Below are 23,737 nucleotides of genomic sequence, written 5' to 3' on the forward strand. Positions count from 1 at the left end.
GGATGGCTCGACATCTTTAATGCACTGATGGATTTACATGCACACAACAATGAAGAACTGCCTTAATCTGCAGAATATGCTGAAGTGAATCAACTCTAAAGGAAGACCTGTTTATACAAGTACAGATCTGTGGTAACAAGAAGACATCAGGTAAAGTTCAAGAACAAACTAAAAATCTACTTCAAAGAGTACATATACTGTAAGGATGAGCTACACTAACAGTCCTTCTACAGTAGCTTTGGTTCAGATTCCTTTGTTTGACCAGGTGTTAATTCACTACAAGCCACAATGCAGTGAATAAGCAGTTGAGCTGTAGAAAAGCGTGTGAGAGGAAAACGGAGACTGGACGTTTGTGCCAATGCCCATCATTTCTTCTTGCCAGCACTCTTGGCACTTTTGTTGGGCTGCCGTGTGGTAGCTGAGGAGGGGGCTGCCTTTCCCCCGACCGCCTGCTGGGTCTCCTCTGGAGCTTCTTTCTCATTCAGTCCCAACTCCGCCATCTGACGGCTATTAAATGCCTTGCAAGTGTTGAGGAAGTCTTCATGGCGCTGCTGCGAGGCTGCCTGGAGTCAAAGAGAATGAAGTTACAGAGAGATGTCTAACCAGAGGGAAGGAATCCTGAAAGGTTGCTCTCACAGTTGCAGAGCTGCTTTATGTGTCTACAGACAAGTTTAAACATTACACACTGGGTCAGGACTGACCTGCATGTTCTCATATGTGCTCAGCTGGTGTCTCATCAGCTCTTTCCTTCGGACCTCCAGCTCATTGTGGCGCTCCAGCATATTCTCTCGAACCAGACGGTAGGTCTGGATCTTTTCTAAGCGCTCCCTCTGCTGGATCTCCTCTATGTGCGAGTCCATCAGGACTGGAAGATCCTTTTGGCTTCTACAAGCGCACACAAGCACCTGATACAATATTTGTTTAAGCACCATATTCATTCAACTTTGACACTTCGCTTGGGCAGAATAAATGTCAAATAGTGTGAAGATGTTAGTAACTTTGAACTATTTGAAATCATATTGTAAATGTACAATTTGCACCAGGATGTTCCAAAATGCACTATTCTTTAAATTAAGTCACCACTACCATTTAGTAGCCTCTTTTACTAAGAAGAATATGCATGCGTAAGTACAGTATGTAGGCATTTATTTCAATCTATGATATGTCCTCTCTCTCCTGGCTCAGACTGGAAGCTTCAGTGTCAGCAGCCATCAGCCGCACACACACACACACACACACACACACACACACAGCAGGAGAAGGTAGAAAGGTGATGTGAGAGGGGCACGTGCTCATTGGGGCCCTGAAATAGCTCTCTAATTAACAGACCCAAATATCATCTCATTTATCATGGTAAGAGACGGACAGAGGGAGAGGAAGAGAGAAGCTGGGTGCTGTGCGGGAAAACTCATCCCCTAGAATAGTGACAAAAGTCAAATGTGGACCCATGATGACAAACTCTAGAAGGTTATTGTGACGCTGTGCATCCTTGTTGTTTCAGAAACAAAGTAGTACTGCAAACAGCATGTCAGTAATTTGAAGATTTTTATAATCTCTCAGAGGAAATGCACCTGATGAAGGGTGTGTAGTCCATGTGAGGACAGGAGGAAGTAGTTGTCACCTTTTGACTCAATGGGCTGAGAGAAGCATTACAATCATCTCTGGAGGAATCTGTAACAGAACCAGCTATAACCACACTCATGTACTTCATGATCTATCATAGATATACAGCACGTATGCATGCTGTGCTTCTGTACCTACCATCGTGCTTAATAGTTTCATCACTTGCTTGAGGTTGATCTCGGTTAATAAACTTGAGACGAGACTGTAAGGCCTAAAAACAAAGGAAATTATTTTAAATAAGTAGATTTGGTGCTTATAATGGCAGAAATGAAGAACTACACATGTGTGAGTTACCTTTTCACAGCGGCCGGGCTCAGCCAGCTCCCAAGCTTTTTTAACAGCTCTAATCTGATCTGTTCTCTCTGTGTCCTTCTTCACCTCAATGTTCTCTGCCTTGCTCTTGTCGATGACCACACGCAGCGTCCAATGCGGCTTACTCGCATCGAGGCTCTGCACACACGCACAGAGAACAAACAGAACCAATAACACTGCACTGCCACCTCAGGTAAAGGTCAGCGTTACAGCAACGTATACCAACACCAGGGCTCCTGCAGTGAAGGAACGTGATCAGACATTTAACACCAGCATTCAGGTCCAGTTGATAAAGGTCGTTTTAATATCCCAGTTGACTGACAGCAGAGTCAACCAAACAAATGCACACCTGTCTGACAAAACAAGCTAAAAATATTACAGGGCGTCGGGACCGAGTTCAACAACACACTCACTACACTGCATGTGGTTGAAAAGGATGAAAAGGAGTTAAGTGTGTGCTCCACTGAAGTGCCTCGGAACCCTCCTCTCAAAAAGGTTAATATTACCATTTTTTTTACCAAGTTTTACATGACAAATACCACAGTCTGAACATAGAGTACTGTGGATCGTATCCACATTCACACAGGGCATGGCTCATGACCCAGTGTTGTCTGGTGAAGCCATTCAGTACATTTACTGTAGTAACCCCATTTGTGGCAGACAGTGTTTTGTTGTTGTGATATTACCATTTCCTGCCTGGAGACAGACTTTGAGGAGGCAGCTGGTTTCCCCTTCTCCTTGTCACCGTCGCTCTTGCGGTTGGTTTTGGGGGTGACAGACTTGTGCCAAAGGTGGCTTAGTCTGCCAGCGATTGATGGACTCTTCAGGTCCTCGGGCTTGTAGACTAGATTACGCAATGAGAAAATAAAAATAAATAGACATTTTCTATTATTCTCTACAAAGTATGGATTATGTACAGTACTATAGATTTTAAGAATATGGAGTTAAATACTATTCATCAATTATTATTATATTATTATGATTCATTATAGTCTGAGAGCCTAGAGATAGGGAGCTTACGGAGCCATGTTCTGCTTGACGGTAAGTAAAGCTCAGCTGAAGTAGTGATGTGCAGATGTGAAGTGGGCAGGTGTTGTGTTCTGGTTTCTGTGCTAGATGGCACTGTTGTACTTTATAGATACATAAAGTTTAAAACAACAAAACATTTTTTTTCAGTTTTCAACTGACCAACCAAAGTATTTTGATAACTACAAAGCAAATGCACCATTGTTTAGACACTTAAGTACATTCTCCTGTTGGTCCAGAAAGGTAAATGTCAGGGAGGCTGACAAAAGATGTGGACTGTTCATTGATTAAATAGTAAATACCGGGTCTGGATGAGGCGTGCTGATGTGCAGGCATTAAACATGTGCGGGAGCACGTTTGCAGCTTGTAAAACAGCTCGTTGTTTTACAAGATGTTTCGAAGCTAACGCGGAGGGTAGCGCGTGTGCATCCGAGTAGCATGGAGGCAACATGGTCAAGGGCGCAGCCTCGCTACTGAGACGGAGTTAAACTGGGCAAAGTTAATTCACTTTCCTGCTGAGATATTTCCCAGGGCACCAGGGGGCAAGAGCCAACTTCATTTGACTTCCCATTGACCCATTTTCACAAGCTTATTGGAAAACCACAGGAGGCTTGTGTGAACATTGACTTACACATACCGACATGAGTAAAGCTGAGCATCAACACAGAGAAGGGCCCAAAATAAAACTATTAACACACACAACTACTGTCAAAACTACAAACGTCTGGTTACCACACTCATTCTCATTCTCTTTCTCTCACACATGAATACTCAGATACACCCGCGTACACACATCCTCTAGTGTGGACTTCATGTCATGCAAACTGAATGTGTAAATAAGTGGACCATTGTCAGATGCAGCAGAGAAAAGAGAATGTTAATTTAATGGAGGCGGGCAAACCTTTGTTTTCAGGCAATCATGCAAACGATGGTCGCTGCAGCACCTCTCTCGCGTCAGCACGGAGCCCTGATGCAATTAATCTAACCACAGAATATTTAAGAAGCTTCTGCAAAATTCAAAGCTGCGATCGTTCAATGCATTCAGTTTGCACCGCAGGATTAAGCGTAGAGTAGCAGAGTTGGTGGCAGAGGACGGGATTACTGCCTCAGCCAACGACCAGTGGGCACAACAGATCACACTCTGATCTGCAAAAGCAGCTGTAGTCATTTGGCTTTCATTAGGACTGTGATTACAGGCCCCTGGCTGGCGGAAGCGAAGAACAAACGGGGCTCATGTGGGCCTCTGACACTGCCTACTATTTATCCACCACATAAAAATAGACTGGGCAAAAACATAATAATAGAAATATTAGAAAATCAATTCAGGGCTGAAATGCTGAAGTATTTTAAATGACCATTACTCTGGCTATGATATGTAGACAAATCTGTGGGCACCCCTATCATCATTCTAATTCAAATGTATTACTTATTATTCATATCATATTTTATGTGACTCTGTGTCTTTCACTGAGTGACCCATTGTTTGGTGCGAATGACAGTTTGAAGCAAGTACCTCTCAGTTCATTCTTCTCCTGCTCTCTGAGCATACAGACAAAAGCCAACTGAGATTCATCCAAATCCCAGCTCTTATGCAGCACCTCTGCCTGAACCATATATTTATGACCCTGTGGAACAAGACAAGGGAAGTCAGCACATAACACACAGACAGGCGCGTTTCAGTAAAGGCATACAGTACAGTACAGTATAATGCTTGTGGCATCCTCTATAAAGTGTTTGTAAAACTCAGCTGTAAACTAGCGCTGGTGAATCAGGAAGACGAACAGAGATTTTAAAGATGTTGTTGCTGTTCTGTGCGCTTTTTGACAGAAGCACATGCTTGGCACAAGGGAAGAGAGGAGGCAGAGGGCTTGTAAGCCAAGATTATATCAGGGGTGGTACCTCCCACATCCATCACACTGAGTGGATGAGACAGAATTTAGACTGCATTCCAAGGTCAGACTCATATTAAAAGCGTTTGACACATGCTACAAAATTAATAATTAGACATATATGTGTTCATATGATTAGTTCCTAAAGGGTTACAGTATTTACACATTGCAAGTCATTGTACTGTTAGTGTGAGTGTGAGGTGATGTGGCCTTGTACAAATACAATATACTTTATTACCAAGCAATAACTCAAATTTGTAAAGGATCTTTACACAGACTGCAAAAATCACTCAGTAACAGCAACAACAAAGCGTCTCTAGTTTTTAAGGTCCTGCTTTTGTGAGTCTTGTCAGTGTGAGAATGCGTGTTCATTCCATGCATAAAGGTGTTATGTGTATCTGGCAGGGAACAGTTGACACAAACACAGACAGCAAGCAAGTGGGTGAAAACAGAGAGAACAAGTGAGATACAGTAAAAGCTGTGTACGTGTGTGTGTGTGTGTGTGTGTGTGTGTGTGTGTGTGTGTGTGTGTGTGTGTGTGTGTGTGTGTGTGTGTGTGTGTGTGTGTGTGTGCAAAAGTGAGATCTGTCAGTTGTTTGAGAAACAGCAAATACCGCGGTCTCTGAGGGAAGCCGACACTGGGAGGGGACCGATTTCCCAGCTGCACTGTCCATCCCAGCTCCTTGTTGGGAAGCGTCCACCACCTCGGTGGGCAATGTCTCCTGATCATGGTCCTTCTCATCTGTCACAGGTACAACCACTATCATAGGCATTTTTATGAACAGGGTTAAAGGTGTTCTTGTGTGTGGTGCATTTTCTGAGTATCTGATCTTAATCTACTGTAATAATATTACAGTACTTTCTAATACTGTAAACCAAACAAACAACAAGCAGCAGCTGAAGGCGGCTGCAGTAAAGTCCAGGCAAAGAGAATGAAACTCAGCATTTCATCACTTCTATAAGTTCCAGACTTCAGGCAGTCATGGACATCAAAGGCTTTTCAAGTATTTCAGGCAATCCTTGGGTTTTTAATAATGTTAGTCTCTTCCAGTCTTTATTAACCCAAAAAATGTGTGTGCGTGTGAGTGTATGAAATGTGTGAAACTGCATAGCACTGCATATACTCTGTGTCTACTTAGTCATGACTGATAATCAGGATAGAAACTTCCACAAATAAACTCCAAAAGCATTCCATAAATAAATGGTTAATAAACCAGTAGTTTCATTCCTTTAATATGCTTTTGTTAAGAACTGAGTATTAAACACTGTAGCTAAAATGATCCTAAATGATATCAGATACCATACATTTGTCTTCATTCATCATTTACTTCAGTAATGGAACCTAATGGTTGCTCACCTTTTCCATTCATGAATTCAAAAACAGGTATTGCCACACAGCCCCTCCCAGTTTTGCCTGCCACCTCCTCCTCATGGTCTAGAATGGACAGATGTATTAATACATCTGGTTTGGAAGTCTGAAACAGAATTGTTCCCAGGACATCTGTTGTCACTTGAACGAAGTAACTGTGGAAACATTTCAAAGGATTTCAGCACAGTTGGTGATTTTATACCTTTAAGAATGTCAAGACAAAAACAGAAAGCCTTGGACAATTTTAAGGTTTTGGCTGTAGTAAATGTATTGACCCTGAACCAGAATGAATTCTTCTAACCAGTATAAATCCTACAGTTCATCCTAAAGTTCTCTTACCGACATACGATGCTTTTGTCATTTGGAATATAATAGTCCCGAAATTCTCTCACTGAGAAGGCACTGTTTGCAGTCTCACGGGAAAGGCTCGGGAGAGGTTCCCTAGAGCCAATTAAGCGCATCGTCCACTTAGCACCAACAGGAATGGATTCAGGTGTGATTGCTTCTGCTACAAAGGTATAGCCAAACTGAAACAGATGACCGGCAGATGTAAAGTTATATCAAGTTTAATACACAACCCAGGATTTGTTTGGATTTATTTCACACATACATATGTCTACTGCATTTAAGCTAGAGTAATGCAGTCCACATACCATGTTAGGTTTATAGATGTGGGGTGCTGGTTTGCCAAAGACCATTTCCACTTCCTGCCCCGTATCGTTATTTATGACATGTAGCAAGCAATTGGGGATTTGGGAGAAGACGTTTGTAACCAACAACATCTCCTTAGGAACCATAAACACTTCCCTGTACCCACAATAGAGAAAAACAACCAAATATTTAGTATGCATCCATAATTATACAAGTAAAAGTAAATTCTTACAAAATGTCCTGACAAAAAGAAACATTTACTGCTAATACAGTTCCCAAAAATAATTTTACCAGCAGAGATAAAAACTGAGTGTATTGCTTACAGACAACAATATAATATTTGGAAAGAAGGGAAAGTCAGGTGAGAAATGCTGCGTCACAGACAGGCCTTATCTGTAGGTTAAAATGTCCTCTAACCTAAAGACCAAGACCCAGGAGTTGGCCGAGTCCTGCAGAGAGACGGAGTAATCAGCAAAGGTGATTCTGGTCCATTCATCCTGCTGACAGGGGTAGAGCTCCTCTCTCCCTACGCAGTGTTCAACCACATACCTGAGCAGAAAACACAGGGCAGAGTTCTTTTACAAAGACAGCAGGCTGCTGAAAAGTTCACAGCAGCCGACCGAACCCCATCTCACCCTACGCACACACGGGCACTGACCAAGCCGTCAACACTCGTGCACACATACTGTACATCCTCAGGCAGCAGGTCATACGGCAGACGCTGCTAGCTGAATGGAACGGGGAGAGGATAAACAGCAGATGGTACCACTGGGAAAAGATGGAACACAATGTGGAAAATGCTCCCTGCCTGGCCTCCACAGGCCGCCACAACCAGAAGAGGGAGCAGATTCTGGGCATGTGGTGCAACAGAGAGGCACAACGCATGGCATGCAGTGAACACAGCACTGGCACAGGACTGAAAGGGGAGGTGGCTTCATATTCTCTCATAGTGACATTTGTGTGAGCAAATATTGTCTAGGTAGTAAACAAAATGTGTATATTTTAAATGTATCAACATATAGATATCCAAAACCACATTTTTGGATATTTGTGGTGAATTTTTTCTATGAATATCTGTGATTTTTTTAAGGAATTACCAAGACATTGAGTAGATGTTTGTAGAAACAGTTACCTTAGCAGGAAGATTGCATGTTTTTCAGCATCTGATTCAACTTTTTGCCACATGTCGACAAGGATCTTAGATGCAGAGAGGTTTTCCTTTGTACCTGGATGACATGATTATATACAAACAGTGCACAGAAGAAACTATGAAGAAATGGCTACAGATAAAAAAAAAAATGACCTGGCGCTTTCAAACACTGCCTATTGCTTAATGCATTTGTGCAAGCGAAGCAACAGATAGGCTGGTAGGGAGGAAAGAGGAAAAGAGGAACATGAAATATACATGACGGGAAAGAGAGGTACTGTAAGGTGAGTGACAAGGTGGTGCTATGCAGCTCAAACTGCAAAGAAAGAAAATAAAAAGGCAGTTCTTATTTTTCTATAAATAAATAGATTTAAAAGACGGCGTTAGAATTTCCAAGTATGATTTGCATTTTGACATTACTTTGAGTGCCTCTCTGAAAGGTGCACTTTCACTGTTAAGACTAAATAAATAACGTCTGCGTGAACCAGGAAGGCCTGTTTAGCACAAATCAGGCTGTTCGGTTTAAGTGTATGCACATGCTCATGCTAATGCAGTAACACATAACCACCAATACAAGCACCGTTCAGGTTTTACAAAGAAAAACCTTTGGTACTTTAATATAATGAAAACATGCTTTGTGTGAGTACAACTACAGTACATAGATAAGCCCCAGGTGAAAAACATGTTGAATGTTTCTCATTCTTTTGTGATATCACCAAAGTCCAGGTGATATCACAAAAGCACCACTGTTGCTGTCAAATTAAATGCTTGCCGTATGTGGGACTTGTTGGGTTTAGTTGTGTGAGGTTTTAAACCTTACTTTGTACAGTGCCTTGAAATAACTTTGTTGTGATTTGGCGCTATATAAATAAAATTGAATTGAATTGAAACACAGTTTCAGGTGAATTTCTATGAATGGATGTCCTTCACTCTTTCAAAGGCTCCAGTAATAATGCACATAAAGCTGTACACTGTATACTGTATGTACAGTCATAGTCCCAAAGATGTGGAGAAGACAGAAAATGTCTGGGCTATGGTTCAACTATAGTGTTTTCTACTGAATCAACAATTCAAAAGGCAATTTTCCCAACCTTTGGAAGAAAAATGGAAAATGAACATCTGTGAATTGAAAATTAAATATTAAATGTCTGCTACTTATGCACTTTTCCCACATGCAGCACTATAGATAAAAACAGAGCCTAACCTGACCACAGTACTTTTTTTTTACGATTTTCTCTGGATGGTTGTTTTTACCAGGTTCCGAGGCTTTAAGAATCTCTCGCACTAAGCGTCCTCTAAATCCCGCCTGAATGGTGGTGACTGCCTTGACCTCCTCGTCTGTCGGCTTCCTTTCTCTCCAGCTCTCTGGAGGCACTGACTCGCCATTAACTTAACAGCAAAGTAAAAGAAGAAGTTAATAAGCAAAACACCATTAAATTCAATAAAACAGATCCCGTCCCAAATGTGTAATACAAAATGTGGTAAAGCTATACAGTACATATATATATATATATATATATATATTTCATTCAGTGTATTCATGCCATGCATATATAAATACATGGACAACATGTAGGCAACATGTAGATCACACGATAGGAACCCACGTACAGGTTGGGGTATGTTCACGGTAAGTGGCCAAGGGCGAAGGGTCAGTTGTGAGGGCGAGCACAGCAAACCGCTCCTCTGCATTCAGCCTCCTACCCAGCGCCTCACACAGCATGTGGTAAACAGCACAGTTGAACACCTATGCTCACACACACACACACACACACACACACACACACACACACACACACACACACACACACACACACACACACACACACACACACACACACACACACACACACACACACACACACACACACACACACACACACACACACACACACACACACACACACACACAGGATGAAACTGAGCTTTGAGCACGGGAGGCTGCATACTCTGATGAGAAACTGGGCAATAAATAAAAACATTTAATGATGAATTTGTCATATATATTTAAATATCACTCAAAACTAATCCTACATGGGGAAAACAGCACACTGCATTTTAACAGCTAAAGAAAGTACTTTAGTAGATACAGCAGTACATAGATCGCTGTAGCAGGTTTTAATCAACCTTCCAGGTGGATGAGGTTTTGTGTATATTAATAGGTTCTGCCAGCGTATACCACGAGCAGACTACCTTGTTGTGTTCCCATTTTTCTAGGGTGCTGCTGATGTTTTTGGGACAGTGAGTCTTATCCAGGGCTTTTCTTGCTAATAGCTGGTCCCGCTCGTCACTAAAAGAAGTTACCACTCTGGACAGGGCCTTCAACATGGATGACGCTTGTTCAATAAAACGGACGCTTTCCTGTTAAAAGAGGAAACAGCCAAGAAGCATAAAAATATGTATAATGATAAAAAACTGCAGGTTAAATAGATTATTAATATCCAGTTATGAATTTTCCCCTTCCTAAATCACAATTGTAGGTGTGTAGATTCAATTTGTCAGTTCTACCTCCAGAATTTACATCTCAGATTCACAAAGCATTCACTGTGAATGCACGGTTACTAGAGATCAGTCACCTTGGAAAGTTGTGACATTATGTGATCTTCTTCCCCAAATATGAAAGACGTCTTGCTGCAGAGGTGGATATGGTAGCCCAGTGCTGCTTTTGCGTGAAAGGACAACACATGACGCCTGAAAGTGAGAGGGAGCGCGTTAAGAAAAAAGAACACCATCCAGATTTACTGCACGGAATAAATTATTTTAACCCTGTAGTTGATAAAAATTTAAATGGTGAGGTTTACTCATTAACTTCCCATTCAACAAGTGAAGCAAATGATAATGAAGTTCTACAGCTTGCACTACTCAAAACCCTGTTATAAATACTATGTGTTTTATTGGGTTCACTAATGTAACTTTCACCATGTTTTCTCTGTTTCCCTCCTTCTACACAATCCTGCTCTGCGAATCGTATGTCTACCTACTCCTACAGCATGCTTGTTTGTTTTTTTACATTGTTGAGAACATTACAGGCAGGTAACTGCTCCACAACACAGCCCCAGAATCTAGTGTATGTATGGGAATGGTCAGGTAAAATAAAAATAAGCAAAAATACCCTGACCAACAGTGCAATCCAGTAAATAGAATGTTTTTATCAAACATTTACTGTATGTTTAACAGCCTCTTTGCTAAGTGAGGTCACAGCGCCTGGTTGGGATTAAAAGAGTGGAACACCACTTCCTTGGCTTTATTGGGTTTACATAATTCAGCCATCAGAATATACTGTAACTACATGGATGAGCACAGAGCCAGAGCTGATCTAAAGGTGCAGCAGAACAGAGCAGTACACAAAAAGGGAAATGCATGGGACAGAGACAAAAAAGGTGCAAAGTGCTTGAGGAAAGTAGGAATTTTTCAATCAATAATACCAATAGCATATCTACAGTATGATCAATAAAACCCAGTGGATCACACAGACATGTGTAGGACACACAGATGCGCTGACGTATCACCAAAGGTCCCACAGCCATAAACGGTAAAGCTATTATCCCTCGAAGAAAATGTCCTTTGGCCGTACAGGCATGTTGAGTACTGAATGTGGCTGTGGCTCAGTGGTAATCGCACTGATGCATACCTGCACCTGACCCCAGAAACTAGGCCCTCTGCTTCTAGGCCAAGTAGAATCCATTAATAGAGACTAGGACAGATGCTTTCAGAGCATCTGACGTAGGCAGATATCCTCAACTTACTTGACAGATTTAAGTAGAGCCCAACATGCATATAAAATTACAACAAACAAAATATTATTCTTTAGGATTTAGTCTAGGAGGTGATAACCAGAATATTCATAGCTTATTTTCAGGTTTTCAAGAAAAAGGTCTTTACACTATAACCATGACAGAGTTTGTGCCATGCTGCCGAGTTTAGGAGTCATTGCGTTAGAGGACATGTGCTAAAGCACATAAAACACATATTTGTGTTTCCCCAGACACATACACTAAACAGAGCCCTACAGTCTCTGTTACGAAAGTGAGTCTGCAACACTGGGGTAAAACGGTGAATAATAAATACTATCCTACCCTGGAGGTAATTTAAGTATGGCTGCCTTGGAGGAGGCGGTCTTTATAGTAAGAAGAGGCAGGTGGGACCTCAGACTCTTCCAGGAGTGCAGCTGAGCATGAAGAACTGCACACCTACATGCTGATGATATTTCCTTTTCTATGCAGCGTTTGCAAAAGAAGAAGGGTTGGGGATATTTGTAATGGTTAGGGCTAGGGCACGCATTACATGTACATGTATGTCAGTGAGTTATAAGTCTGTGTGTGTGTGTGTGTGTGTGTGTGTGTGTGTGTGTGTGTGTGTGTGTGTGTGTGTGTGTGTGTGTGTGTGTGTGTGTGTGTGTGTGTGTGTGTGTGTGTGTGTGTGTATGAACTCTTACTCTCTTCAACTGCATCTCCCCAGAGAAGCAGTGCCGAAAAGCTGACGAGGACCTGAAGAGGTTGTAGGCTATCCACACACAGGTAGTGAGTGCCTCTCACCTCTGAGCACTGAGGGAAACCCACAGAGACACACTAGCCTTTGTTATCAGTGTGAATGCAGAGAAAAAGGACGGGCAAGAGAATGTAAAGCAGATAGCTAAAGAAAGGAAAGATGGGTAAACTCATAGATGGTGACTTAGGATAAGTTATAGGTATATAAAGAAAATGATAAAAGGCAGAGGTGAAGGACAGAACTGCTGTACATGCAGTGGGCTCCATAGGTATTTATCACGACGAAAATGAAAATGTGAAGATGTAAAGTGTATTACACTCAGAAACTGTAGGTGGAGCCAAATAGTAAAAGCACTGTGGCTACAAAGATAAGGTTTAAGTTGCCAGGTGTAATATACTGTATACAGCATGTACATCTAAGTGGTCGTATGCTTTTTGTGTGTGTACTGTACTTCATTGCTTGCCACAGCAGATGTCACAGGGAGGGATCCAGCGCTACCTGATGCACCTTTGGACAAGACGGTGCTCTGTAGACGAAAACAATGTGTCCAATACTTACATGTACAGTCACTACAGACTGACTGCGCAAAAATGACTGTGTACTGTACCTTAAATTGAGACGCGTGGCTTTGATGAGGGTAGAGCTTAGGTTTATGAAACACAAAAAGAGTCCTGGAAGAAAAGCACGCATTAATGCTTAATATCACGTCAAGTTGTTAAACCTAATTCTAATTTATGGGTTCTCAGCCATCCAAATATTACAACTGAGTATGTGTGTACTGTACATGTGCATCTTACTGAAAACACTTAGCAAAGTCGTCTATTTCTACCCAGGTGCCCTGCAGAACGGGTTCAATGGGAGCTGCATGTTCCTCAGTTTCAGGCTCCTTTTTCACTGTTTCAAACACATCATAAAAGTAATTTCAACTGTATATAGATATTTGTGTTGGGCTGTATTTGTATTTTAGCTCTCTGCACAAAGTCAGTAACAAAAAGCATGTCCTTGTGACGCTGACTAGCATCTGGGTCGACTGGTGCTTCTCATGACAAATTAATATAAAGTTTTAAAATGCGGTGAGTAACAAAATGTCTTTCCTCTCTGACTCATAGCAAGTTATCCTAGAGTCAAATGATTATCTTAAACACCGGGAGTCGAATTGGCCAAACTCCCACATAATAGAATGAATAGAATAGTGTAAGTGCACAACCATACTCCCACTTACTGCCTCCCATTATCATGTATGCATCAGGAGCAAAGACATATGCGCAGACTCACTCTCCACCCAGACACAAACATGTAAGCGTGCGCACACACACACACACACACACACACACACACACACACACACACACACACACACACACACACACAAACAGTTTTTCTGCCCCCAAGCTGTACTCAAAGCAGCAGTCTGATCAGAAAGCTGAGGTGGCAAGGGCCAGAGTCTCTGCTGCTGAGCAATGGTGGTCTGTTCATCCTAAACTACAGGTGTTACTAAGCAACTAAACGGGGGCTGAGAGAAAGCAGAGAATTGGCCGGCTGTCAGTCCCATCTTTTTCTAAGTGTCTTGGGCAACCAATAGAGGCATGGAGAGGAAGATGGACAGAGTAGGATGCGAGTAGATGTAAACGCTAAGCACATTCACTGGACTGTGCTTTAACTAAAGATGATACTTAGTACACAATTAATGATTTTCAGTATATTCATTATTTCCAATAAAGAGCACCTCCCTCGTCTGGTCATCTAATATTTGGCCAAGGCCATCATGTGTGCCAATACAGTTTATATTATATTTATTATGAATTACAGGCCACGCGTTAAAAGAAATAGCGTTTTACCACTGGAGATGTCATCATCGTCCTTCCTCCTGTCCTCTGCAGTAACCTAGAGCAACATGGAGAAAGAAAAAAAAGACAATGTGAGAGAGGCACAAACAGAGTGTTGCTGGTAGAGTAACACTGCCAGAGATATGCCTCCACCCTCCAGTGATTTCATGCCAGCTGTGTTGTTGCGCCATTTTCGCCAAACACCACAGGACAAGAGACATGGCTTAATGTGACAAGGCCTGCTCCTCCCCTGCTAAAAACACCACCAGGGAATACCAGCTCTAATTTACTTCAACTGTCTGTCAGATGAGGAGTTATTATGTTGTTTAGCACGTTATTTCTCTCAGAGGGGAATTACTCAACGGCTCTGATTTTGTATTTGTCTGCCCAACACAATAAAGAACTACAGCCACACAGTATTTTACCATATCCTTTAAATATGATGTTCCTTTCTGACTGTTTAGCATAGAATAAGGCAATGCTGCTGCTTGGATAATAAGGGTGGATTAACACCTGTATCACCGGGCAGGACGGACCCTGTATTTGACTTCATTTCACTTATGAATAACCAGAAGCTTCATCGGCTCTGAATAAGAATTACGGGGTTTGTGTCATGTAACTTCAAAGCATCCCCAGCCAAGACGCTCTGATGAGTCAGAGCGAGTGTGTTTGTGTGTCTGCATTTGAGTCACTGCTTATTTGAATAAATACCCAGAGATCCAGACAGACTGAAAAGAGGCATTGTGATTGGAAGCCACACTTCTCTACACAGGTGTGTTCACAAGAATGTACAAATCTTCCTGCATACAGTGAGAAGACACCGAGACCAAGGGATTTGATGGTCGCATAGGAAATAAGAGGCCCAATATTTTAATCCCACTATTACTATTAAAGGACTTTGATAAATGTAGTCCAAAGGACACGTCTATCCATATGGTTGTGTGCGTGCAGATCAGACGACACATCAAATTAGCGTGTCCATACTGCCCTCGCCTAACCACTCTATAACTGGTCACAGTTACACAAGAGGGCGATTAATATGAACTCTATTTTTTCTCTGCATGCTAGGAGTGAAGTGTAATAATGAACCCCCCAGGAGACGCAGACACTGATGGCTCACCATCTAATTGCGCTGCTTTTTTCATCATCGCAGTACGCGACCTCTCCCTCTATGAAACCCACTCGCCCCGCTCACCACCACCCAGTCATCTTCCCTTTTCAAGCTCCGCTTTCATCTATTCCTGTCCAACTGTCACAATCTTTACATTTTTCATCTCCCCCCCGCTTCCTTACTCGGTACAGTTGACCCTATCTTTATTCTTCTCTCATCTTTGCTTCTGTCCTTATCTCTGTGTCTGTCTGAGTCTTTCCACTGCTGATCTGAAGCCCCCCACCACCACCCTACCCACCCCCATCTCTCTTCCCTTGCTGGTTCTCTCTTTAGTGCAGATGTGCCTCTGGTCAGTGGTGGCCTGGCTGCTAGACGACAGAAGTGACTTTGAGACTGGGGGATGGCAGCCTTGTTGTCACTGACACACAGAGCCATTCTGATGAGCCTTCAACTGCGTACTTACAGGGGTGAAGACACAGGAAGTAAAAGATTAAATTAAATAAAAAACAAGAAGTAAGACTTGCTAGTGGTACATTTATAGACAGATCCTACAAACCATAATTAGGGTTAAATGTTCAACACCAAAGTGCTGTGTGAAATTTTAAACATGTATATGTTTGAGTCCTTTTCTGTACCTGTATTTTGTCAGTGCTTTCTGGAACGGTAGTAGTGCGTACAGCTCCATCAGACTCAAAGCCTTCTTCACATTCAGCCTCCTCCCTCTCAGGAATGGACACAATGGGAAATCCATAGGAATGCTTTTTCTGAGTACCCGACTTGGCACGGCTGACACAAAAGACACAGTCATGTCACGTGCACACGTGTTCCCATGCATTAAATCATTGTGACTTCCATGCAGCTGACCTCATGGTAAGACGCCAGGCGGACACAAAATTAACCATTTCACTGTTTTTAACACAATGTGCATTAGAGCTTCATGCAAATACTGAAGGAATATACAGTCACTACCAACTACTAACTGGATTTATGTAATGGACTGGCTGATGTGCGTATCTAGAAGCAACAAATCACAATGTACAAATGAATAATGTACAGTAAGTCAATTTATAGACTTGAAGTGACTGGGGTATTCTGCTTTAACGTGGGCTTTTCTTTAATTGAGTCAGGTGGGAACCAGCCAATCTTTACACTTTGGCTCCTCCTACAAAAAAATATATTTAGCAACAGGCCAACTTCTTAGTTTTGTATCAGTGTACGCACATTTCTTGGATTGAGCCAGTGCTGCTGCTGACACGGTAGGAGAGAAAAGGGCTGGCAACTTCAACGCACTGCTCTGGTTTCAACAAAGGCAGCGCTGCAAAAAGAAAAGAGGAATAAACTCACACATGATGCCAGCACTGCTTTTCATGTCCTGACTCTTTTATACTACTCTTCTGTTTTACACTCAAGGATCACCTAAAGTCAGATATGACCGGGCCAGGAGCTATTTTTAAAAACTACTGTATGCAGGTTCTATTTGTTGTAGATTCTAAAGCTCCTCCTTTCTGGATAGATTTATTTATGACATTCACCTAAACTCTATGGCATGATTTGTGATTTTCTGTTTGTTTGCTCCCCTGCATCCTCCTCCTGGTTTCCCCTTTAGCACTTTTTCCTAACTCAATTTTAACTTCTGCATTTTCAGCTTTCCTCTATGCCTCTCACTCACTCTGCGGCTCATCCGTGACCACAATCTCCTTCCGTGGACGAATGAGTTTCCATCGCGGTACAGGTGGTGATTTGGGTGGTGCTTCCAGCTGGCATGAACGTGTTCTGGTCAACAATACAATGTGGCTGTGCGGCAATAAGAGACCGTACTGGCGAAGAGACACTGAACAAAGACTCTGCACACCCACACAAAGACAAAGACACAAATATAAAGACCCCAGAAGCATTAATGCTTGAGTATCTTTAACAGTTACCTGTAACCAACCAGAACAGATTTCTGAGGTCAGAGCACAGAGGTCAAGTAACATCTCAGCGAGACTGAAACTCCTGGCAACTGTTCACTAATTATGTTTAGCACGGATGTAAATAATACAAGAGAAGCCTGTTGAGGCTAAGAGTCCAAATAGAACACAACATGCCCTCAGATCACAAGCACGGTTATGTTTCATCTCCTCCACCCACTGCTTATACTGTATGGAGTTTCAGTGCATTTTATTGTACTATAGAACAGAAGGGACCAATACAGCAGATATAAAAAAGTAAATAGAAAATTAAAGTACAAACTTAAATCATATTTATATACAGTATATGTTTGTAGTTAAATATCATAAATAAATATTTTTTTCATTTATTGTACAGTAAGTATATATTTACTCTATACAGAAGAATGTAGGACTGGGAGGACTCTCTAAGGGTCTAATATAGATTCAGGCCAGATTGCACCAAAAATTCATACAGAAGAGTTCTATGCGAGCAACACCTGATTTTCATAAAAGCAAATCAGTGAAAATTAAAACGAGCAGCAGGATATACTGTAAAAAAAAGGGAGAGCACATACCATTTGATTAAACACAAGTGAATGGTTATGGGGCTGATGATAGTAGCCGGCACACACCACTACCTCTGGGAAACCTAAAAAACAAAAACCAACACAAAACAAACATAAATACATATGATGTACATATGAAGTGAAATGACACTTTAGGCTATGCAGTGCATAAAGCAGGACATCATGCAGGTTTTGTTGGAAGGCTGAAGGGCACCACAGTAGGTGGACATAAAAGTAATGCTGAGAAAAGTAAGCTATGCTACTTTTTGGATTAAAACATTGTGTAAAACCGTGACGACGTGAACACACTAGTCGTCACATAGTACTGTAGATATAAAGAAGGCAGTAAGTGAGCACTAGATGTAGGTTATCTGTGTGTGGCCCAGGCCCCTAAAGTGCATCTTCAAGCTTGCTGTAATCACAGTAACACGTGGGCTATGAGACATGGAAATCAATGTAATGGACAATGGGGAAAAAGATGCAGTGCCATTAGAACGGTTACAGATCAATTGAACAAAGTGGTTCTGACACTACGTAGTTAGAGCGCAATTCACTGGAGTAGAACAATGAGCCCTGCATTAGATGAAAAAAACAAATGTCCACATTTATTTATATTTTGCATATGTTTACATAAATATTATGCATAATACCTCTTTTTCTATGCAGGTAAAGTAAACAGTTAACAGTCATTAAGCTGTTTACACATATAGAGTGGAGTATTAACATACTGTACAGTAACATTGACATCCTATACAATAATAGTAAAATAACATTAAGATACTACAGCTATTATTTCTCTGTCAATAACCTAAAACAACCTCAAGTCACTCATTCTATTTTAGGGACATTTTTCAATCCTGCCCTCATCAGATAACCACACTTGACTTGGGAGGCTCCTCTGCCCTGCGGGAGCACCAAATAATTCACCCTGCCACTGCTCCCTCTGCTGGTTTATTTATAGTCCATCATACATGCATTAACCTTCCCTATGTTTCATAATACATGAGCCTGGGAAAACAGGAAATGATGCTAAAAACAAAAAGAAACAAGGTCAGACTGACAGAGCTCAGAATAGGAGGGATTTTGCTACTGTTAACATCCAGGCAGTGAAACTCAGTCGCTGCTGTCCACAAGTAAAGCTCTAGTGCAAAACACTGAATGTTTCAGTTATTCACTGTGTTCACGTTCATCCTCTAAACACACAGAATGCACCAATACTGTACATAACACAACGATGATAATTTACTTCAAAATGTCTTAGGAATGTGAAACATTGAGGACTCGTACTTTTCTGTGACTCTCTTTGTGCAGCTGTATCCACAGTTTGAGGATTTGTCTCTGACAAACTTTCATCTGAGTATGTGAAAATGGGAATGGTGTCTTGTAAGAAATCCCAGATTTGTCTTAGGTGAATGGGTCTAAGAGAAAGGTAAAGAGAACACAGTTAAGTTGTAAAAATCTAACTTTTGTGCAAACAGCAGGATATTGAGGACTCATGCTCATGCTTCCGTACTCCCCCTCTATCCCCCCTCTGCTATACAATCGGCTGTAGTCTTTCCATCAGCATTTTACCCTCTGTTGATAATAATTTAATCTTCTCTCTACAAGAACCCATTCTTTGTATTTTTTTTCTAAATATCACAAGACAGAATAATGAAGAATGAGACTGGAGCAGTAACAGTATCTTGCAGCTGTTTCACTAAGCCAACTGGATGATCTCTGCACATTCATGTGGTCAGTAAGAGTATGGTGTGAAGCAGCAGCAGCTATGGTTGACTGCTATGGTAATATCTGCTAGTGTCATTTATATTTGCTGGCCAATGAAAAGGTAAAAGGCTACAGTATTTTCATTGCAGACCATTACATTATTTCTTTTTATCCTGAACCTGTCTCACCCACGTGAGAAATAAATGTGAATACATCAATATGACCCACTGACGCTCAAAAACACATTTATGCTAAGTGATAAGAAAACATATAGGGTGGGTTTGAGGTAATGTCCCCATAGTCGTGCTTAATGCTTGTGCATGTTGACAGATTCCTTAGACATTTTTGAGCACACTGTATAAATACAGAAAAATGAGAAGAGGAAGACAAAGACAAGTGCATTCTGGACCAGTGAGGATCTCACTTCACAGGAGTCATTTCTGGAATCCATCCAGTGAGGATGTGGATAAAGCTGAGCTCTCCTATCTCCCCACAGTCCTCGAACACAACACTGCAGTAAAAGCAAGAAAAAACAAGAGCTTGAATAAAAAGTAGATTTTCTCCTAAAGTGCATAGAACTTATTGTTGAGCCAACTAGCTTAGTACATATTGTACTGTACATCTCTGTGGAATTGTATGAAGCTCAGGACATACTAAGAATGTTTAGTTAAAACAAATGGCTGACACAGCTAAAATGGGTCCTCTTGGGATCCTGTGGCCAACCTGTCAAGCCTCCAGCCATGACATGTAAAAAAGTGAAATTAATTCAACTTGATTACTAATGTCACAGCCTATAACCATTACAAAAAAAGCTACTCACCACTCTACATCATAATGAAGGAGCCCTCAAATTGTGCATGTTTATAAAATAAAACTACCACTTTTCTTAGGCCCAGCAGGATCTTAAGAAAAGTTTGTTCATTGTTCAGTATGATGAACTTTCACTATAGCTTATGAATGATTCAAAGGAAGAGCAGCTTCATTGTTTGCTGTCCTGGATGAAACATTTATGTCCCAACCTTCTGTGGACCCTGAAACAGCCACCTTTACCACTCATCACAGACATGCACACTGACTGACTGTCACCAGATTCAACATAGCCCAAGGCAGAGATTAGGTCAGGTGAAGGTTTGGCCCAGTCAGAAAAGGGCAGCCTGTGGGGGCTGTTATGCATGTATGTGAGCTAAAAAATGTATTTCATTTCATTTCCAGTTTACTTTAGTTTAGCAGGACTATCACAGCAGCTTTCTAATCTTTAAACAAAAGTAAAACACAAATACAATACAACGTATTACAAAATAAATACAAAAAATTATTTGTAATATACAGTAACTCACTTTGTGTTGGCCACTTTAATGAGAGCCTTAGCCAACAACATTGGCCACAGCTCCGACTGAAAGGTTGAAGCAGGAAGAAGGAGGTTATTTTCTTCATCGAATGGCATGGAATCATCAACCATTATCTTCCTCCAACAACCCTAGATGAAAGCAAAGAAGGGTTTGTATAACAACAGTACAGTTTAACAATATATAGTGCCCATGCACATATGTAAATCCTGCAACAATAACTGTGTGTGTGTGTGTGTGTGTGTGTGTGTGTGTGTGTGTGTGTGTGTGTGTGTGTGTGTGTGTGTGTGTGTGTGTGTGTGTGTGTGCATCAGGCTTACCATCCAGTAGAGCCTGACTGCATATTTCCCATAGTGATTGTACAGTGGCAAATGACCTTTCACCACCTCACACAGTGAGTAGATGTGCTCCCAAGGTTTCCAGCCCTCTTGGTCAGTGGACGTGCTTTTATGCAGCGACCAAACAATATAAATCTCACTGATGATCCACCTCATCAGCTTGATAAAAGAAAAAAAAAAGTCATGACAAGTTTAAATCTAGGGAATCTAAGGAATTAATATTCCAGGAATTGAATTCTGTTCCCTCAGTCTAACAACATCCTGTCTGGTATTTGAATAAAACTACCCAAATGTTTTAATCAAATCAGTGAGATCTATAACAGCAAACATGGCCTTCTGAAAACTAACCTCACTACAAATCAGATGATCATTGGGGGAGATTAGGTCAAAGGCTTCAAGATTTTGCACAATGACAGGACCCTGAAACAAAGCACATAGAACAGAGAGAAAAAATTCTCCAGACTATTATTTCTATTGTCAAGATACATATCATTTATGGTAACTTGCTCCTTAATATTCAAAATGCAAACCTTTGTTAGTCGAGTATTGTGGACTAACAGTCAACTGTCTGATAAGCAGACACGACATGCAATTTCAATTAGTAACTTGATTATTTTTTAGCAATGCAAAGGTTACAGTACCTTATTAACAAGGAATTCTACAGGACGCTTCCAGGAATGGACTTTTAAAGATGCAGGCAGGCGGATTTTTCCCTCAGGATCTTCAAAACATGACTATGAACAAAAGTGAAATGTTTATACAAACACAATCAACAGTATTTATCTTAATAATAAACAAGTATTTGTATAAGTAGTGACTCTGACAATACAGAAAACATGTGTGATGGCAAGTGAAATAATCTGTATTAAAGATAGGAACCAGCTGTGGATTTACAGCACTGGGGGTCTTGCTCGTCTTTCCATTTTCATCTCCTTTGCTCGAGACCCATTTCTCCTTATTGACTTCTGCGTCACTCCACTCAGGCCAAATGGGGAATCTGCATCTCCACAGGCTTTCTAGGCTCTCAGAGGAAGTGACAAGTAAAGAGGCTGCCCTGAAACGATGACACGTGCCAATTTATCAAATGTTCTTGGAGTGTTGGATCAGTATTTTTAGTAGCACAGAGACACACAGTAATAGGTCTGGAGAAAATCAACCAAAAGGCTTATTTTGTCGTAGTAAAAGTGACATCCGAGCACAATGAAAACAGTTCATGGAAGTAATCACAACTTGGGGACAAGGGTCGTGTCATCATAAATTGTGTAGCTAGCGATGCTAGCTAGCATCGACCAAGTTAACGGGCTTCTCCGAGATTAACAGAAATAAAGTGATATCAGACGTTTTCAACTCTGCGTAAGTAAGTTTACGTCCGGCACACTTACCCAACTGTCTGTTTATTAGTTATTAAACGTTAGCTAATTCACCAAAACCAGTAGCTAGCTAACGTCTATTCACTTTAATTAGACTTCTTCTTCGCCTTCTAGCTGACGTCAGCACCAAACGCAGCTGCCACTAATGGACGCTAACTGTCAACACGAACTCCAACTCACTGTCGGTCCTGCAGGGACACTTTACTGGACGTGTTCTCCTTTTTGTTTGCCGGCGGCTTGGCCATTGTGGAACCGGGGAAGAGCCCAGGTGGCGTCAACTCTGACGGCCAGAGGTGCGTTTGTTTGGCGGCGACCTCACTCCCGAGCGGTTTGCGCGTTGCTAGGCAACTGAGCTTCCACGTGGGCGGCGTCTGCATCCATTGCATCACGCGTTGCTATGGCGACGAAAGGAAGACGCTTTGCAGAAACAAACTTTGGAGCTCCAATGTGTCCACGCACATTACCCGCCCGGTCACATTACATCAAAATATTACAAACACCCTTTGATGCCATGCACTCAAGTAGCAAACTGCACCATAGAAAAGTCATGCATCTGCTTCGGGCTCCACGTTTGAAAGCCTCCATGATGAAAAGCCTCAGCGCTGTGATGTAGACGCTGGCAGAGCCGCTGTAGTGCTTGCAAACAACACGCTGGCACGGCCCCGTTGAATTCCTGCTCTGGAAACAATTTGGTGTGTGGAAGGAGCACAAGCTGTAGTGTCTGATGACTCTCACCCACTGTTTCTTGAGTGGAGTCACATGATCCTCTTTCTCCCTCTTGTACGCACACAGAATGAATCACACTTAAAAAAAAGGCCTGCAGCTTATCTGTAATCTTCAGCAGAGCAACGATTTCCGTGTTTGTACCGTTTAAAAGCGGCGTCTCCTCATTCCGACTGCTGATGTTGCAGAAGTGAGTAGTTCCAACAGTCTGACAAGGTGGTTTCAATTTGACTAATACTTTGAACGCCCTGCAATGCTTGAATGATATGGTAGAAAAAAATGTTACGAATAATAACGACACCCACGTGCTAAAA

The 23,737-nt window shown here is 41.6% G+C and overlaps 1 protein-coding gene across 4 annotated transcripts; it reads right to left on the reverse strand.

The window, feature by feature from the left end:
* Position 1: 1 nt before the first annotated feature.
* adgb (androglobin) lies at positions 2-23,674 on the reverse strand. Of its 4 annotated transcripts, none has more exons than XM_029140310.3 (35): positions 22,881-23,674; positions 22,225-22,384; positions 21,972-22,064; positions 21,679-21,750; positions 21,313-21,489; positions 20,984-21,123; positions 20,071-20,157; positions 19,227-19,357; positions 17,949-18,022; positions 17,112-17,286; positions 16,664-16,757; positions 16,078-16,228; positions 14,344-14,389; positions 13,303-13,399; positions 13,113-13,176; positions 12,957-13,031; positions 12,453-12,561; positions 12,094-12,232; positions 10,594-10,708; positions 10,211-10,378; positions 9,629-9,764; positions 9,272-9,406; positions 8,003-8,096; positions 7,288-7,419; positions 6,873-7,026; positions 6,559-6,746; positions 6,208-6,374; positions 5,465-5,592; positions 4,475-4,586; positions 2,622-2,779; positions 1,918-2,073; positions 1,762-1,834; positions 1,572-1,686; positions 702-885; positions 2-563 (listed from the first exon to the last, which is right to left on the reverse strand). In XM_029140310.3, exons 1-35 carry the CDS (start codon positions 23,084-23,086, stop codon positions 366-368), a joined length of 4,503 nt encoding a protein of 1,500 aa, XP_028996143.1. In that variant the 5' UTR covers positions 23,087-23,674; the 3' UTR covers positions 2-365. The 4 variants fall into 4 exon arrangements, with proteins under 4 accessions (XP_028996143.1, XP_055362073.1, XP_028996140.1 ...); XM_055506098.1 differs by having other exon boundaries at positions 1,572-1,671; positions 22,210-22,384; XM_029140307.3 differs by having other exon boundaries at positions 22,210-22,384.
* Between the last annotated feature and the right edge of the window lie 63 nt (positions 23,675-23,737).

This window comes from Betta splendens, chromosome 24 (assembly GCF_900634795.4).
Source record: "Betta splendens chromosome 24, fBetSpl5.4, whole genome shotgun sequence".
Classification (NCBI taxonomy): Eukaryota; Metazoa; Chordata; class Actinopteri; order Anabantiformes; family Osphronemidae; genus Betta; species Betta splendens.